Below are 20,036 nucleotides of genomic sequence, written 5' to 3'. Positions count from 1 at the left end.
AAAAAAAAAAAAAAAAAAAAAAGAGCCATCCCTCAGAATTCAGATTCCCACTTTATTCCCATTTCCAGAATGTTCCCTTCCCCTCGTCCTCAGCTATTCCTGATATCTAAGCGTGTCTGATATATGCCCTGCAGAATCAATATTGCTGCAATCTTTAGCTAAGGGGCCGTTTCCAGAGGGACCACAGATGTTAAAGAGTAATATTGTACCAAAAGGTAAAATCATGACTCTCTCACAGATATAAAATGAGTATGTGTTTGAGATATTATTTAACTCATGAGTTAATGAGGGAACCAGGCAGATCTTATAAGGGGTTCAAAGAAGTAGTCAAAGAAACAGAGATTTATAAGGAGTAAGGAATGTAGATGTGAATGGGCAGATGGATGTGGAACTGACTTTTCCATTAGGAGGGAAGATTGTCCTTCCTCAGGACAATTCATTTGCATTTCTGTAGACAAGAATTATTTTCCATTGCTTTCAGACATCCATAACTTCTAGTTGTAAACTAGCTCCCGTAGAATCAGAGTCTGCTGACAAGAAGAATATGTTCTAAAAGTGTAGTTTTCCACTGAGGCACAAATACTTCCCTACAAAAGAAAAAAGGCATATTCGACACGACATGTTTTGAATTGTTATAAGGGCTATGTAATATAATCTCTAGTAATAGCTAATAAAGTTGGTGTTGCCCCCTGCTGCCACACTGTCCCTAATTATTTCATGCACTCATGACTTAATCTCCCCACTCAGACTGTAAATTCCTCCAACAATAGGAAGTGAATATTCCATGTCCTTCATATCTTCCATCTCTTCTTTCCTAGTATCCTCACTGTCACCACCTCTGTGGGATCTTAATGCTAAGTCAGTAGTGGATACTAATAAATGCTTGCTGAATAACTGAATTCATTAATTTTGTATAAAAAGGATGTGTCTTCTCTGATATTATTGTAGTTTTTTTAAAATTTCTAATAGTTTTAAAAAATAAATGGATTCATAACCACTCATTTTTCTTGGCATTGGAGCCAGGACCACACTTCAAAATCCAGATAGTTTTGCATGTCTAAAAACATCTTGACGTGTGTGTGTGTGTGTGTGTGTGTGTGTGTGTGTGTGCAAAGTTAGTCACTACCTGAATGAAATAATTTCTAAAACTATTTAAATAAGTGTATATATTTATTCTATCACAGAGAAAGAGCATGCACTCGATACAAAAGGAAGAGAAAACTAGACAAATGCCTATTTGCTATTACCTATGTTGATAGATTTTTCACAGTGCATACATTTAATTGTGGATCAGCCAGATCATTATCATACTTGACTTTGTGCTATATAAGTAGAACCTATATGTAAATTTTACTCCCCAGTTCCAATGTTTCATTATTTTAAATACCTGAGAGTATGTGTATAAATACATATCTTGGTTTTTACTTCAATTAATTTTTTCCTTTTAAATTTTTCTCTAATAATCTGGGTGTGTAGGGGAGAAAATAATTTTTCTCTGTCTTTCAAGATTCTTCTAGCTGGACTAAAAATCAAACTGACATGAGCCAGATTAACAGGAGGAAATCAAATTAGATTCTGTACATACAGGGAACCCACACAAACATGAGATTCCAAAGACAATGAGGCAAAGGGAAGTATATATGTCATCCTGAACTAAGGAGAAGGGGGATAGGAGTCTGAGACTTAAAAGGGAAGGAATACAATTCATAAGAAGATGAAAAGGAATGAATGTTTGGTGAACAAATGTTTGTTGGGCCATTCAGAAACAACGGGATCTAGAGAGGACTTTGATCCAACAAGACTTGCTAGGTTAAATATAAAACTTCAGGATACTACCAGATATCTCTGTGAATTACTAAAAGAACATGTGCTATAATAAACATGCATCATTTATTTCTGCCTCATGATCCTGAGACACTATCCCAAATCCACATCAGGGATTATGGTCCAGGAAATGAACAGAGTCCTTTTATAGCTTGAAATGTTTGAAGACTTTTAAATTCTTTCTGTTTTGTATTATTTTTTTCTTGATTTCCAATTGGGCCATTCCTAATTTTTCCATAACTTTTTAATTTAAGAGTCCATGATTAGGCAAAATAATCCAATTCTAACTAATTTCAAGAATCACAGAAGGTCTACTTCTCAGTTCTTATAGATCATGTTCTTACAAATTTAATCCAGTATCATGTTAGCCTACTTAGGGGCAGTAGACCAGCATTAACACATTCAAATTATGTTTCCTCACCTAGCTAATAAACAGTTAACTAAAGAATTCTAATCATATGAATTATAAGAGAGAGCATCACTATTTCCTTCTATCTGTTTAAAATGTTTTAAGAGAATTCACTGCCACATAATATCCTAAAAGAAATTGATCATACTTTTCCTGTAATAAATGTTGCTCTGACAGTAAAGCATTAGTAACCAATTGATAACCTAGCAACAATATTGTGATCTCTTTAGATAATTAATCTTAGCTATTTTCCTGTCAGAAGCAACAGTGCTTGATTTTATGTTGAGCTAGAAAGATTGCCAGTTTTGAAAATTAAAAAGCATTCCTTTTATATTATTCATTCCAGTAACAATTTATGATGGCGCATTTAGCTGCTGAACGCTTGTCAACAAACGTAATTATGTTTCGATATAAACAAGATTGGTGGTTTTACTGTGCTGCTCCATCTTTGTTGAGAATGTTTTGATTTAGGTTCAGATGATACAAGCTGTGTATTTATGTGTCATTTTTTCCTCCTTTGTTAATAGTTTTTTCTGATAATTACTTGTAGGCAAACAAGCATGCATTTAGGATCCTTATGCACAGGAGATATCAAACGAAGAAGAAAAGCTGCACCTTTGCCCGGACCTACTACAGCAGGTAAAGCAAAAAGGGGTTGGGGCAGAACACAAATATGAAGTTCATAAATCATCCGGAAGAAAAATACAGATAATTCTAAATCACTTACACTGAAGAAGAGGCACAGGTACAAGCAACTAGAAAATCATTTGCATTTGGTGTCAGGTTATATTGCATGTTCCTTGTGTAGATTTTTCAGGCAGCCAATCAATAAAATATTTGCTACACACCTGCCTGAATGTAAGACTCTGCGTGAGGTATTAAAGGATACAAAAACTTCAAAGGCTGTGTCTTTGGCCTCTGGAAATTTATAGACTGGTTGGGACAATGAGGCATAAATAGATGCAAAGGCAAATAACTGCAGAAAAAATAGTAGTAAGAAATTCAAAAGTATAAGGAGCAGCCTCAAAGCACAGGGCCCCATATTATAGAAGACGGAAAGCTGGCCATGAGTGCATCAGTCTGGTTTCTAGCCCCAGCTCTGCAGCAATCCTAGGTGTGTCTTTCCTTATTGAAACATGGGTGCCTGGCTGGCTCTTTCAGTAGAGCATGCGACCCTTGATCTCGGGGTTGTGAGTTCAAGCCCCATATTGGGTGTGGAGCATACTTTAAAAAAAAAAAAATCTGCATTAGAATAAAAAGTCTCTCATTATTTCCACCTAAAAATCACATCGTTCTAATAACATTCCATTGTAATGAGTGTGGGCTAGGGAAAACCACAAGTGCTGAGCAGAGAGAAGTCACTAGACCAGAGGGGACAGGAAGCCTTCCTAGAAGGGCAAAGGCTCAAGCTTGGTAGTGAAGAATATGAATAACATTAGTGTTTTTAACAAAATCTCATGCAAGAGCAATGATAAGGAAGGCAGAGATAAAAACCAGTGAAAAGGGGGCGCCTCGGTGGTGGCTCAGTCATTAAGCGTCTGCCTTCGGCTCAGGGTGTGATCCCGGGGTTCTGGGATAAAGCCCCACATCAGGCTCCTCCACTGGGAGCCTGCTTCTTCCTCTCCCACTCCCCCTGCTTGTGTTCCCTCTCTCGCTGGCTGTCTCTCTCTCTGTCAAATGAATAAATAAAATCTTAAAAAATAAAAAATAAAAAAAACAGTGAAAGGAGAAGCCAACTGGGCATTAAAATGTAGCTACCCACCTAGGAATAAACTACAGTTAACCATCATGGATTTGTGATGCAGCAAACTGACTCTATGAAATGTTTTCAGTGTAGATACTTGCTCAGTTACAAAGAATAATAACCTTGGTCTATTGCCTGAGGTCCTTAACCATTCAGATTTATAAACTTTCCTTTAACTTCATTTGGGAAACCTTTTATAGGAAAAGTTATTTTTTCCATGGTGATTTATAGAATATAAAAATAAGATTCATGTCAACCAGGAGAATAAACTATGAGAAGGGGAAAAAAAGTCTTGACATGGTGATTTCAAAGAAATAAAAGATATGAAGCTTTAATTCTCTATTTAGGGGATCTGTCCCATAGTTCAGTACTAAAAAAATGAATGACTTAAAATCGGAGCCCTCATAATGCAGGTGTTCCATCTATATAAAGGGCAACGTTATGAAATTATGCATATGGTTATGAGTAAATATAATATTGATCTTCATCTTATAGCTGTATTGAATTTTCAGAATTTAGAAATAAGAAACACCTGTGTGTGGAATGTATATTTATGTAGAATAATATTTACCACTTATTGGGTGCCTATTTTGTAACAGAAACTTTATAATTTCATTTTATCCTTCTAACAACTTTGAGCTAGGTGGCATTAGCATCACTTTACACCATAAAGTTAAGATTCAGAGGAGTGATGGGTTTTTCTTCGTTCCCTAAGAAGACATAATTACTGAATGGTAAAGGGAGGTTTCAAGCCTACATCTACCTGCATGACTCCTAAATCCCTATTCTTTCCATGACAACATACGGCCTTTTTGTAAGAATATATTTGTAAGGACTGTTCTATTGCATATGTTTATTTGAACCTGCCATTATATCTTAAGTTTCATAGAAGAGTTACCCAAATATTGCTATGTAGGGATACAGAACATTCATGAGAATACTTCTAATATATCTTTTTGCAGGAACATATAGCCACTTTTAGATCAAATACGTGTCATAAGTTCTTCAATTGAAATCTTTCATAAGGCAAGTGTAGGATTCTTTAATATCCCCATTCCAGTTGAATGGTCCCCTGAATTCTCTTATCTTTCAATGATTCAAACATTAGTGGCAGAAATAGTACAAGAACAATCTTAGGGATGTGACTAAAGCACCTTAGTGCCGGCAATAAGGAAGAGAGAATATCAGGGTCAGGTTCTAACATTCTGAACATATGTGAAGTGAGAAGGAAAATGCATAATGGTTGAGGAGAGGATAATATAATTATTTCTACAAGGTGATTTTGACGTTACAACTCAGTAGCATCAGAGGAAATCATTTATACAGAGTATGGGTATAAACATTAAACTTTAGCCTAAAACATTCATAAGCTTATACCAGCATATTCCAGACATTATATTTCAAAACTGTTGTGATTCTCTTAAGATTCAGGATTTGGATTATATTACTAGATTTTTTTTGCTTAAAGAATAAAAAAAATTCATAGAAATTTAATGCATTTTTGTAATTACAGTAGTGGAGTAAGAGAATTTTGTTACTCCTTTCCAATGCATTTTTTAAATCCATGCATAACTGTTCCTCTCAGAGAGGAAGAGAATGAGGTTATTTAAAAATCCTCAGTTTTAAAAAGAATATCTTCTAATACTAATGAGTCAACTCTAAAGTGAAGATTATTATCCAAATTCGAGTAAGAAACGCTTTTGCATAAATACACTTTGATAATGAGGTTATGAATCCTCCATCATCTTGTCTCTGAAAATTATAATTTTCAAACTCTGGAGTATATTCAGCCTTGTAATAGTCAATTATATTTGTAAGCTTCCAGATTTGAGTCAGCATGTAGAGCTATTTCAAAGTGAATATTGTCCCCATTTTATAGGCCCTTGCAGACCTCCCCAAACAACATATTGAATTGAGATATATTTTTACACTTTCTTTTGCCTTTATAGTCAACATTCAGTCTAAGCTGGAAAAATGCAGGTGAAGATAGCTGTCTCTCATTTGAAATAGGGGATAAGAGTTAAAAGGCGGGTAGCTTGAATATTATTTAATGATCCCCTCTGATTTATATGTGAAATATTATGCAGTTAAACAGCAGGTTTAGAAAACATTTACCAAAACATTGTCAGAAAACTGTAATTTGGCACTCTAACTTTATAATCCTCAACAGGGTTTATACAACAATTTAAGACTCCAGGAGTAAACAGTTACATATTTTATGCATAATAAATACTTTTAAAAGTCACCTATGAAATTAATAACCCAAAATCTGACCTTTACCTGCTAGTGTGTTGAAAAATCTTACTCACCCTGTTTTAGCAATAGCATTGAAGCATAATTTCATTTGCTTTGTGAGGCTGTGGACTAGCCAGCAGTGTTATCGGTTGAACATTTATTAATTGTGACAGGAACACCAAATTTATTTCAGTGCTCTAGCTTATTTACTGCTCTTTCACCTTTGTATTTTGTATTGACAAAGTAAAATGAATATTGATAAGGTTAGATATTGATTTTTAAATGTATGGCTTGTTCTCTGCCTCATTCAAAGTCACATACCAAAAGATAGTGATGTCTCACAGCAAAGGATGTAGATTTACTATTATAAAATTGAGAACTGTTGAAGCAAGAAGGTTTGCCAGCAGAATGCATTTTATAGTTTGAAAAATGTCATCTGTAAAGGTGAAGAAAAGCAGTGAACAAAATAGGAAGAATATTATTAACACATTTTTAAAAGGCAGTCAGCAATGTTGGTTATGGTCTGTGTTTTTGGTAGAAGTCATAGCTTATTAAGGATGCGATTAGTGAAAAGATGTTAAGTCAGCTTTTTGAACTATTGTGGCTACCACATTTGTTTAAATGTTTTGTTCACTATACGTTACTAAATTCATTGTTATCCACAACTAGTATTTGCTGTTACTGTTGTGCTTTCTATTGAACTGATATCATAGGGAAAATAGTCATCATAAGGAGTCAGCGTTTTTCCTATACATTTGATATTATGTAGAGAGATGCCTAGCGAAGCTTAATATCTTGGTGTAGACATTTCTCCAGGCTGCATTTTCGTGGACAAGCAAGATCTTGGCAAGAGGTCACTTTACACCTTTTTGTGACTTCTTGACTTCTTCCTCAGCATCCTACTGATATTTCAATAATAACAGAATCTCTGTGAATATTTAAGACAATAAAGACAAGTTGTAAATCATAATAATGGTTGAAGACTTTTTTAAAGGTGTGCTTTTAATTAGAAGTCATACTGATCATAATCAGGAAATGGTTGGTATAACCAAGCGCCCTTCCAAGGTGCTATATCTCTTCAGTTGTCTAAAATTTATTTTCTCAATAATTATGTTTTTATTTTCTTTTACCACTGGATCTATGTGACCACTGTAGATTATCTTTTCCAAATTTTCAAATGGGCAGACTTTAGGGGGAGATTCTTGGTATTAATTTTGAAACCAAACTATATTTGAACCTATAGCAAAAGCCTAGGAAACATATCACCCTCATCCTCTTGATACGCGCATCACCAAACTGCCTTTCAGTTTGGTGTTTTAGGAGAGTCTTAAACAGCTCTCCATTACCATTTGGTACAAGAAACACTGAAGGAGAGGGTAAACATCCACATTAGGTAGAAAATAATCCTGTTCCTGACAGTATAAAAGACTAAATAATGAGAACATACTCAAACCACAGAACACCTGGCCATGCTGAACAAAATATAAAGCAGTCTTTTTAGATGCATAGCTGAGACTGAAGGAAAGAAGTTGTTCAAGACCAGAAATGGTCCTAAGCAGCCCCCATGCCCATGCCCCGTTTTACCAACCTAGGAAATCCTGAGGTAGGTTGGTTAGTGCCCCTGTGGGTAGGGAGCAAAGCTGAGGAGTTGGGTGTAAGGATCCTGTCAAGCCAGAACCTCTGGAAAGCTCTATCCTCGGAAGAGGGCAGACTAGAAACAAAACTTACCCACAGGCACAGGAAAATAAAGAATCTCATTTCTACCCGAGTTCCAAGTAGAAGAATCTAAAGATGTGTAACCAAGAGCCTACCCTCACATGAGTTTCTAGTTTAAAATTACACCAAGCCAAAAAATTAACATAAAAACTGGTCTTTGAAGCAAATGCAAAGCCACTTTGGTGGTACATGCCTTAAACCCCTATGACTCTTCATTTCACAAATGAAAACCTACTGAAGGTGGTGTCATAAACCAAAACTTAAAAAAAAAAGTTATAAACAAGTGTAAAAACAAAAGGAAATAACTGTAGACAGACAGGTATAGTAAAAAACCAAAGAGAAATTTGAGATGCTTGTCCGTTATGAAAAAATGTTGAAAATTATAAGTTCACTGGATGGGTTAAACAGCAGATTCAATATAGCCAGCCAAAAAAAAATAAAAATAAAAAAAGGTAAATTTTAAGAGCAATTTGAAGAGATTACCTGAAAGAAGCCCTGAGATAAAAATATGGAGGATAGAATGTCTGGAGGACTTGGAGAAGGATGAAGTTTAACATACATCTAATAGAACTTCCAAGAGGAGTAGAAAGAATAGGGAAGTACATTATTCGAGGAGCATATTGACTGAATTCGTCGAAAATGATAGAATTCTTACAACTGAAGAAATATGTGAATCTTCATATTCAAAAAGTACAAGTCTTTATCAGAAAATAGTAAATATGAATTTAGTCATACCTAGATGCATTGTTATAAAAGTTAACACCAAAGAGAAAGAAAAGAACTTAGCAGTAAAGGAGAAAAGATGTAACCTACGTAGGAATGAAATTACACTGGTAGCAGACTTAAAAACATCAGTACAATCCAGAAGATAAGAGATGATATTTCCAAAGTGTGGAAATAAAATAACAATCAACATGGAGTTTTATATCAAGTTAAACTACTTCCCAAGAGTGAGGATGAAATAAAGACAATTTCAGGTAAAGACCAATTATTACTAAACTTAATACTTCATGTAGAAGAAAATGGAATTCATAAAGAGAATCAAAATCAAGAAGGAATTGTGAGCAAAGAGATTGTTAAACATGTCCATAAAGCTAAAATATTGTATAAAAGTTAATAATGATGGTGACAATGCCCATGAAGATAATTAATTTAGATGTTTTAAAAGTAAGATGGCGGGGTACCTGGGTGGCTCAGTCAGTTAAGCATCTGCCTTTGACTCAGGTCATGATCTCAGGGTCCTGGGATCGAGCCCCTTGCTGGGCTCCCTGCTCAGTGGAGAGTCTGCTTCTCCCTCTGCCCCTCTCTCCCCCCACTTCCTACTTGTGCTCTCTCTCTCTCTAATAAATAAATAAAATCTTTTTTTTTAAGTGTGATGGAAATAAAACTCTGGAAAACAATATAGAAATGTGAAGAAATAATAAGTCAGGTATGCATGTTGATATTTAAAGGTAATCACTAAAACAATAAAAATATATGATTTTCAAGCTGATGTAAGCAAGCAAGAGATGCCAGAAAGGAAGAAACAAAAATGTAGCGAATTCCACAAAAATGTAGAGGAATGCAATGCAAATATCATTAAATAATACAGGAAAAATAGATCCAGATACACCAATGATCACAATAAATGTAAATGGAGTAAATGCATCAGTTAAATTCAGGGATTATTATAATAAATAAAAAACAAGACCAAACCCTGTAAGTGTTGTTTACAGCAAGTACAACTAAAACTTAAATTATAATTTAAATATCTCCTAGATAAAGTGGATTTATAGCAAGCAAAATGACTCTTTCGGTATTTCAAGAGAGTTGAAACACTGTCTTCAGACAGACTTGCTATGCTAGGGTAGACTAGTAATTTCTCAGGAGTTTGAAATTTGTGAACAGTAAAATCTCAGTCATTTGGGACAATGTGGCAAAAGAAATGACATAATAGAAAATATTGGTGATACAATATTTTAAGTCAAATGTTCAGGCAGTGAATGGGTGACATTTGGACTCAAATACAAGTCCACATTCTAACTAGGACACTTTCTAGCCAGTTGATTTTGGGCAGCTGTGTTACTTCTTCAAACCTCAGTGTTACCTGTAAAATGGAACCAATAATACCTATCTTTTAGATTGATAAGGAAGATCAAAAGAAATGGTGAATATGGAAGCATTTGTAACCTGAAGAGCTGCAGACATCATTATATTTTGTTATCCACCTATGTTAGTGTATGTTTGCTGTATATTGTCCTTATTTGAGAGGTTATATTTAACTGAGAGGTTATTATTACAATTCAGCTATAACCCGATTAATTTTTTTTAGTTGTTTGAAGCATCATCATCACTAAAATTATTTATTTGCTATTAATTCTCATAGAAAGTGTGTAGGTTTTTGGAGTAAACTTAACCAAAGTTAGAATCTTAGCTTACTCACTCTGTAGTCATGGTCAAGTGACATCATGTCTCCAGAGGCCGACTATGACTCCTTCCTAGCACAGTTGTTATGAGGAATGGATATAATTAATGTCGTATGCCTAACAAGTAAACCGTGTGCATGGTACATAGTAGGCAAACCATAAATGACCCTGATTATATTTATTGCAAATAAACGTCCCTGTGTGCCTTCAGAACCAACACAATTTTAAGATCTTTTTTAGTTTTTCTAAAACACTCTTCTTTGATTCATAATAATTCTTCCATAAGAAATATATTTCTGTATAACCAAAATATCTATTAATAAAAACACTCCCGGGGCACCTGGGTGGCTCAGTCAGTTGAGCCTCTGCACGATCTCAGGGTCCTGGGATCAAGCCCCACATCAGGCTTCCTGCTCAGCCAGGAGTCCGCTTCCCCTCTCTCTCTGCCCCCTTCCCCCCCAGCTCATGCTATGTCTTTCTCTCTCTTGCTCTCCTTCTCTCAAATACATAAAATCTTTTTTTTTATAGATTTTATTTATTTATTTGACAGAGAGAGAGCCAGGGAGAGAGGGAACACAAGCAGGGGGAGTGGGAGAGGAAGAAGCAGGCTCATAGCGGAGGAGCCTGATGTGGGGCTCCATCCCATAACGCCGGGATCACGCCCTGAGCCGAAGGCAGACGCTTAATGGCTGCGCCACCTAGGCGCCCCTCAAATACATAAAATCTTTAAAAAACAGAACTTCTCTAAACATATCGATATAGATTATGTCTTTCATTCTTTACAAAGTTTTCATCACTTTAAAAAAAATGGGAAATTCGTTCCACATTAAATTTTATCATTTAAAAAGTATGTGCCTTGTATTTTAACCAATTAAGGGTTTGAACTGATTTGAATTAGCAAAATTCACATGAGAAACACCTACAATATTGCAGATAAAATGCAGAACGGTCTGAATCAGGCTTTTCTATATTAAGAATGAAATAATTAGAACATCTGACAAAGAGTAGTAACACCTACCATTTTCTCACATATCAAACTGTGCTAAATGCTGTTTCTTAGCAGTAATCAAAAAACCCATGTCCTTAAGTTAGTTATTGAGAACAGAGGACCATATTATAACTCGTGATTTTAATACCCAGTAATAGTAATCATCATCGTAGCCCTGCCCCCCAGCTGGCTGGTGAAGTAACAGAGAGAAGGAGATGGGAAGGAAGAGTGAGCGCCTACCGCAAATGCGCTCTGAATACAGGGGAGGGACTGAAGCAGGGCGCACTAGCTGTTCTTAGCAAGCAGCATGTGTCACCTCCCCTTCCATTGGCTGTTTATCCAACATCAATACAACACTTTAGGAGCCAAATTACTAAACAAGCTGCCAATTAGGCTTGCAGTCAGCTGGACAGATTAGCAGCTAAGAGAGGCCGATACAAGATTTTCATCTCTTGAGCCAATTACGCAAGTGAATTACCATCCACAATACTCCCTGGAAGATTTGAGGGGAAAGGACCGACTCAGCTGTCATAGATAGACAAGGTCCCGCATTAAGGGGGCTGGGAATGGGAGTGCGGGAGGGTTAGCGGGCTAGGTATTGCTAAAATTGCCCGAGCGGGAGGAGAGCCTTCCAGGAAAGGACTTAAAAGATTTAGCGCTGCCAGGAGCAAAAGGAAAGGAAATTATGGCTGTAGGATGCCGTGCCGAGGCTGAGTTGTTCCACTCCCAAGTCTTAATCTCATAAAAAGGATGAGAGACCAACAGATCTCACTCCAGAATCACTGCCCAAGAAAAATGAACTGTTACCTTGTCTTTAAGGTTGCGTAGAAAAGCGTCTTTTTTTTTTTTCAGGAATCCATGTTTCTATGAGGAAAGATTTAGCATTTGAGAAATTAGCTCTTCTCCTTTTTTTATTGTTTTACATGAAAGTACAAGATGATGCTTTATCTTATTTTCATTAAGAGAAGAGATGAGAGCGGCACCTGAAAAACAGAGAGTGGGTCCTTTTCCATCCAGATAAAAAACACAAGTAAGGGAGGATTCGAGTGGCCACTCCTGGGACCACCATGCTTGAAATATCAACATTTTTAAATGATGATACTCAAATACCATTTGCTGTTCACTTCAGAACTGAGAAATGACCGTGGTTTAGCCATTTTTGAAGAGGTAAATTAAATTGGCCTCATATTTTTTCTTAAATATTAAACAAATTGTAAACCTGAACTTCAGCAAGCTCTTACATCCAAAATATTATTAAATAGATGTGTAGCCCAGAGCATCATTAGACCTCTGATGCGATTTAAGCTTCTAGATGGAATTAAACTGCTTTGTGGCAATCACTTAAAAATCAAGGATGTGGGACAGGATGCCGGCGTACTGTTCAACCTGACATACCTGATCGGCAGCTGTTCAGAAAGTACGAGATACCGTGGAGGTTTTTCTTGGTTGCCACCATAATCATAATTTCAAAATAAAACTCTAATGACTCTCTTTGTTGTTATAATAGGGAAAAGTTTTGACAAAAGGCTTTTCTTAGTTGTGTGTGTGTGTAATTAAGGCATTTTTTACATTTTATATATGTGTGTGTGCATGTGTGCACAAAGAGATTATACATATATATATATATAATATATATAAAATACATCTTTTGCCCGGTCTAGCAGTAAATAATGTTAGTTATGAATTTTTTTTATGCCAGTCATTGCCATTCAAGCTGTTCGCAACTAAAAGTTTTTTTTCCATTACACATTAAGGTACTTGTTTCGGTAAGCTAAGAACCAATTTGACAAATCCAAAACCCTCTCATTATTGTGGTAACCTGGTTCTTATTCCCTGGTACTAATTCAGCAAATGACAATCACAGTATTCCATTCTCAGTCCTACAATGTACTGAAGATTAAGATTACCACAATTTCCAGTAAAGGGCTTTGAAAATCCATTGATTATAGTAAATGAAAGTCTGTTATTAAAACTTATTTCTGGCACTTTGCAGTTTCTTTCTTCTACAGTTCAGGATCATGGGGAACAATCCACTTGCTCTTCCCCAGAATGCCAGATACAAAGTACCACACAAAACAAACTATTGGTTCAACCTTGCTATTTCATTTATTGTTAATTTTTTACCATGAAGTACATCTCCCAAGAACACATGGAAATGCAGAGGGACCATGTAAAGAATAAAATAATCCACTGGCCATTTCTGTAACCACCATCCAGGCCAAGAAATAGAACATTGTACTCTGCAGTCCCATAGGTAATACTTTTGTTACTGATATTGGTGCTTCAGGATCCATCCTAAACATAATCTCAGAGAAGGAGAAGGAGTGAGAGTCCCAACCTTCTTGGTGGGGGGGGGGGGCGGGANGGGGGGGCGGGATGCAGTAGAAGGTGCCCTCATAATTCCCAGCCAGGGAGGAAAAATTGATGATGTTGGGAAGGGGGTGGAGGGGGCTTGTGGGTCGGTGCCAAACAGAGCAGTGATCTTGTCAACAGCTCCCCATTTCAACCCTCAGACTGTCCAGGAAGCCAGTCACCCACAGTTCAGAGCAGAAATATGCTGGACCCAGGGCTGCGCTAGTACATACACCAGAAGCATCCTCAGATCTTTGAAAAATGAGACGATCTTTAGCCCTGAAGGACTAGGGAGGGAAGGGTGAGCAAACACTGCATCCCTGTAAGTTTGCGACCTCAGAGTTCTACAACAGACTTCCTGGAAAGCCCTGATAGAGAAGATCGGGCTAAATATGTTCTCAGTAAAACAATTGTTTTAAGATGCCCTCATCCCCTTTCCCACACTGTCTCCAATATTAGTTTGATGATCACTTCCTCCTCCTGCAAGGGGAGTAACCACAAGAAATGCCCTGGTTATGAGAGTTCTGATCACTTTTAACTGGTTACCTCTAGATTTGCTAGATTCCCCTTTCATAGACCACAGTCTCACAGCTGCTGCCACAGGGGGGACAGAAATGGACCCGTTGGAGTGCCAACCTGCTCCACAACAGACACGCAGACCAAGGCCAAGCGTGCAGTTGAAGGAGGGAGCTCAGGTCTTGTGGTTACTTGACTTTTACATCTGTTAACTTCTCAGTCGTTTGACTTTAGATATTTAGTACTTCTGCACTTTCCCCTAGAATCATACGTACAGTTTATAAGCTCAACTGTTTCCAGAAAAGCCTCCAAGAGAATTTAAGAGTCAATCTTTGAAAATGTCATCAAATAGAAAATTCTTAACATGGGTGCATCTCTCAAGGCATCTTTGTTAATAACATAGAGGAAACAAGAGCTATTTCTAAAGCTCATGATAAGCATTGCCCAATCTCCTTTTCCAAAATAAGGAACAAAGGTAGGTAGGAGATAAGCCAAAAGGGAAGAGTTATTTTATATATCACCCTATCTGTAACTTTAATATTCTTTTCCTCAATTTTTTTTCCCTTCTTGCCTGCTTCTATAGTGATCAAAACATAGAAATGGAAGAAGGGGGAAGAAAGGAATTATTATAGTCCAAGTCATAAATAACAAGAAGAGAATTAGAACAATGTAAACAATGCCTAGGAATTAGGGATGCCATCGGTTATGTTTGTTTGGTTTGGTTTTAGTTTTGGTTTTATTGAATGTCAAGGCCCCAGGCAAATGTAAGATATTATGGTGTTAAGTTGGTGATTTTCAGAATCATCATTGAGGCTAATGCAGGAATGAAAATAAATCTCTTTGTATTTTATCATTTACTGAGGATGCTTTGCATACACGAACTGAACTGCTGCTTGCACTTTCTGTGAGGTAGGCCAACGGACCTTGTTACACCTGCTTTACAGATGAGGAAACAGAAGCCGCAGGAAGTTAAATCACTTAATGAGCTACTGAGTAGTAGAGCTGAAACTCTAAACAAGATCTTTCTTCCATTGATCCCTGTACAAGCTCCCTGGTACATTGATCCCTGTACAAGCTCCTTATCCCAAGGTAAATAGACAGCCCTCCCCCTCACCACCCCGCACCCGGGTACCATGTTGAAAGAAAAACCTAGGAGAATATGATTTTCTCAACTTGAGAAGATCTTCACCTATGTCTGTACTAACGTGTTTGGGGGGTTGTTGTTTTTTTGTCATTTTGTAATTTCAGGATTTGTAGGGGAAAATGCCCAGCCAATCCTAGAAAACAACATTGGAAACCGAATGCTCCAGAATATGGGCTGGACACCTGGGTCAGGCCTTGGACGAGATGGCAAGGGGATCGCTGAGCCAATTCAAGCCATGCAGAGGCCGAAAGGATTAGGTCTCGGATTTCCTCTACCAAAAAGCACCCCCGCAACTGCCACTCTCAATTCAGGGAAGTCCGCCTAAGAAGAAAGGCAAAGAAGAGATGTTTTATGATTTTTATTCACGATATATATCCCATTGTCCTAAAATTACAACACAGCTTCTGTTTTTGAAGCAGAAATCTACATTGCCTCAAACTCATCACTCCAGCATCCTAACTGCATACAGCCCTGCCACAGTGAGAGAAACGGGGTTCCATCGCAATTCCTGGTGCTAAAGTGAAAACCTTCACCTTTAAAAATTTTGCAGCAATTTTCAGCTATTTCTAGGTCTAAAGAACAGCTCATTTCTCCTATTTATTTTGATCTCATAGGTCAATCATTTCTAGCTTAATTTGTTCACGTGTGTGTGCCATGCCCATGCAAATGTGAGCACACCCACAGGTTTCTCAAATGGGATAGGTCGGAAAGGATGGTGTTTCCTATCATCCCTAGAACTTGAAAGACCTCTCATCACATCAATGAAGTCTTAAGCAAATCTCCGTTTGAAAGCTTGCCAATTTCACATTCCTCGAATTTGGCTATTTGTGAGGGTTCTGTAACGGGGTGGTACCGATTAATCTGTCCTTGAACAGTGCAGTATAAAGTTCACAGTTGACAAACAGCAGTTACTGTTTCCCCCAGACATTTTGACCAAAATAAACCTCATCATTGTTATCACCAGAGTGCCCACAACATTACCTTAATACAGATTTTACAAATTTTACCTCATCTAGAACATAAAATAATTACTGAAAGAGAAATGTATTTTTAAATCCACCGTGACTGAACTGTAACTTCCGTTAATCTAGACTGACTTCTACCTCTCTCTTCCCAGAGGCTGATATTTTTTTAAGATCGATGCGACAGTGGTAAACTAATTTTCAATTTTAACCATTGGAGTAACCTACTAGAATTATAAATGGCTCTCCCAAGAATTCAGATTTCTGGCAATGATCCAGCCCATTTACAAGGTGAACAAGAAAATGAANCGTAACCTACTAGAATTATCAAACCAATTTATTTGAAAATTTAAATGGCTCTCCCAAGAATTCAGATTTCTGGCAATGATCCAGCCCATTTACAAGGTGAACAAGAAAATGAATGATAATGATTTGCCCTTTCTAACATCTAAGTAGTTACTTTAAAACCAAGCAAAACAAGTCATTTTTATTATGTGCCTCCTATTGTTATTTTTGAATCACCTGCTTCATAATGCAGAGATTCTAAATTGCTCTTAGCTTAGAACATGTTGATCTTCATTATTAAGGACTGATAATATATTTATAATGGCTTTTATTGGTTGAGTAAAGGTCAAGATAACACATGTGAATCACCTTTCTAATGGAGTTTTTTAAGGCTTTTCTTTGTTTAAGAGCAGTTTCAGGTTCACAGAAAAATTAAGAAGGTACAGAGACTTCTCATATGCCCTCTGCCCCCAAACATGCGCAGCCTCCCCCATCATCAGCATCCCCCACCAGAGTGGGACATTTGTTAACAACCGATAAGCCTACATTGACATGTCATAATCATCCAAAGTCCACAGCTTACATTACAGTTCACTCTGGTCTTGTACATTCCGTAGGTTTGGATAAATGTATAATGACACGGATCCACCATCGTGGTATCACACAGAGCAGTTTCAGTGCCCTGAAAATCCTCGATGCTCCATTCTAGTAGGTTTTAGAAACTTTTGCAAATGTCTTCTAGAGGAGGGAGGGAAGGTTTGTGCATATAGTAGACCTTCCCAAGGTGGTCTCCTAACTGCCAGTTGGGGAGAAAAAGGTCAGCCTGCCATTGGAGAGCCTCTATGATTTGCCAAATGTACACATTTCTTTTAAGAATTATCTTCTTTCCGGGGCGCCTGGGTAGCGCAGTCATTAAGCGTCTGCCTTTGGCTCAGGGCGTGATCCCGGCGTTCTGGGATCGAGTCCCACATCAGGCTCCTGCGCTGGGACTGCTTCTTCCTCTCCCACTCCCCTGCTGTGTACCCTCTCTCGCTGGCTGTCTCTCTGTCACATAAATAAAAATCTTTAAAAAAAAAAAAAAGAATTATCTTCTTTCCTAGGGGTATTGTGGTAAGACAGGTTGGTTAAGGGATTATAGACTACCAGGTGAACTGCTCTTTTGAGGCATTCTTATTGGATAGAGTAACCCTGTTGTATGATTATTTTTTATAAGTTTGTTTCTTTGAAATTTGCCATTTAAAAAGGAAATGTGTTTTGTTAAATTCTCATTCTAGCTATGTAAGGTGGGGGGGAAGCTGGAGGAGATCATCTATATACCAGGTTAAAACTTCTTTATGATAGTGTACAGAGTGCTCTAGGATCTATTAAAAAGATTTTTTTTAAATCCATTGCCTAAAACCCTAGAATTTTGAAAAGCCGAATTTGGAGCCACTGAAAACACACGGTAAGGTTATTCTGAGACTGGTCCCAAATTCCTGAGGACTTCGCTGTTCTTTTCCACTCTGCGATATTCTAACCGTCATAGTGAGGAAGAGCAGAACATATACCAACTGGCACGGGGAAACTCCTTCATTAAATATTAGCCTTTATGAACATTTTGTACTGTTTCCTTTCCGGAAAGGTACTAGTCCTCTGAAGCAGCCCCGTCAGAGATGCTCACTTAGCTTGGGTGTTGTTCTCGAACACTCCCTCCAAAGTAGTTTATGTTTACATCAGCAACAAGCAAAAGAAGGTCAAATTCTTGACGTCTAGAGCCCTCTCTGTGGCTCTCAGAGGACTTCAAATATTTTTTATGTTATGGACGTATTTAACTATACAGACTATATGAATCAATACTCAAAGTAGAGAAGTGGCAACATCCTAAGCTTCCCCCTAGCCCCACTATTATCACACAAACATACATCAGAAGCATATACATCCTTTCCCCATTCAGTCCTTAAGAATAATCAGTGCAGACCTGTTGTTCTGTTTGTACCCAAACTTAATTGGAGAAATAAACACAATTAAAATACTGAATTTCTAATGTAAATCAAGTATCTTTTAAGATATGAAGCCCACTAATTTATGTTTCACGTATAATTCTAGTTAATTTTTACCTGCTTGTTACTATGCACACAGAACCCAAAGCATCCAAAGGAATTCATGATTTAGAATGCACATTCATGACTTCTGAAAAAGGTGGTAAGATTTTTCTCTGCTCCTTCGTGAAGCCACTTTTCTACTCTACAGTATCTAAAGCCTCATGTCAAATTGATCAGTTGTGCTAAAAACTTTAAGAGAATGCATAGGTCTCTTCCTTTACTGTCTAAATTATCCATCCGTACCGTTAGCCAAGAGAGGCTGAACATGACTGCCTTAGCAGTTCAACTTTTTTTCTTTGTATACTTGTTATACTTGATACTGATGAGACTGTGTGTTCGAGTCATTTCCTTCCTTCCTTCCTTCCTTCCTTCCTTCCTTCCTTCCTTCCTTCCTTCCCCCAAATGTAATTTTTAAGGCTATGTTCCCCTCAAATTTGTTTGCTTTCATTTTTCAGTTACATGATACCCCTTTAAAAGAAAATGCTTAACTAACTAAAATTTATGAATTAATTAGTCTCAACACTTAAATACATAGATTTTATAACTCATATCATGGTTATCAAACAGAAGTTAAGACAGTAGGGTTAAAGATATCCACAATGTATACATATAGGTGTGTTTACAGGGCACATATGTGTGCAATAAACAGACATGATTGCAAAGTATTGCATTAATGTTTATTTTAACATTGTGAAATGATATTCTTGTAATGAATTGAACTGACAATTGCTTCTCTTCAACACATTTTCATTTTGAGCCGATATTTCATGAACGAGAAAACCATTTCTTCCTGTATTTTGTCTTTCTAAAAACAAAAAGTGTTCTAAATTAGTATTGTAAAATGAAGTTGGTTAGCAAAGACTATTTTGGATTTTTTTTTTAAGTTTTTTTTTTCCTTTGGTAGAAAGCTATATTAATAGTACTACAAAGAATGAAAGAATAAAACAATGTTTAAAAATGTTATTTATAAGCAGTCATTGTCTTTGTGCTTTAAATGTTTACCTCTTAACTTTAAAGTAATAAAAAATAAAGTTGAAAATATTCTAAAAAAATTTTTAATTACTACCCTTTGACAATTAAGATCTAATAGTTAAATTCATCGTTCATATTTAAGCCCTGGAAAATTGCAATATTTTCAAAGAATTTTAGAAAAAAAATAGGTGAACATTTTTGACTCAGACGTTTATTCACAGCTGACTGTGACCTCTTCTACCACATTTTCATCATGTGTTTATTTTCTCTGAAGTTGGGCTAGAGTAATGGTCTCAAGGCCTCTTTCCACTCAAACGTTCTCTGATTCTCAAGTAGCGAGTACTCGTTCTGTCTCTGGCCACTTGAAATATCAATGAGAATCATATATGTTCTAGTCCCTCCA

The 20,036-nt window shown here is 36.9% G+C and overlaps 1 protein-coding gene across 3 annotated transcripts in view; it reads left to right on the top strand.

The window, feature by feature from the left end:
- The window catches only part of GPATCH2 (G-patch domain containing 2), a 167,738-nt gene extending 150,180 nt beyond the window's left edge, over window positions 1-17,558 (top strand). For 2 of the 3 annotated variants that reach the window (XM_034667192.1, XM_034667191.1), the window contains 3 exons: window positions 2,784-2,872; window positions 15,438-16,586; window positions 16,701-17,557. In XM_034667192.1, the coding sequence (XP_034523083.1) occupies window positions 2,784-2,872; window positions 15,438-15,658 (310 nt within the window). In that variant the 3' untranslated portion in view covers window positions 15,659-16,586; window positions 16,701-17,557. Of the gene's footprint in view, window positions 1-2,783; window positions 2,873-15,437; window positions 16,587-16,700 lie in introns of all 3 variants that reach the window. The other variant, XM_034667190.1, reaches the window with a different exon arrangement.
- Window positions 17,559-20,036: the final 2,478 nt, after the last annotated feature.

Source organism: Ailuropoda melanoleuca, chromosome 8 (assembly GCF_002007445.2).
Source record: "Ailuropoda melanoleuca isolate Jingjing chromosome 8, ASM200744v2, whole genome shotgun sequence".
Lineage (NCBI taxonomy): Eukaryota > Metazoa > Chordata > Mammalia > Carnivora > Ursidae > Ailuropoda > Ailuropoda melanoleuca.
This window is presented reverse-complemented; position numbering and strand designations above follow the sequence as displayed.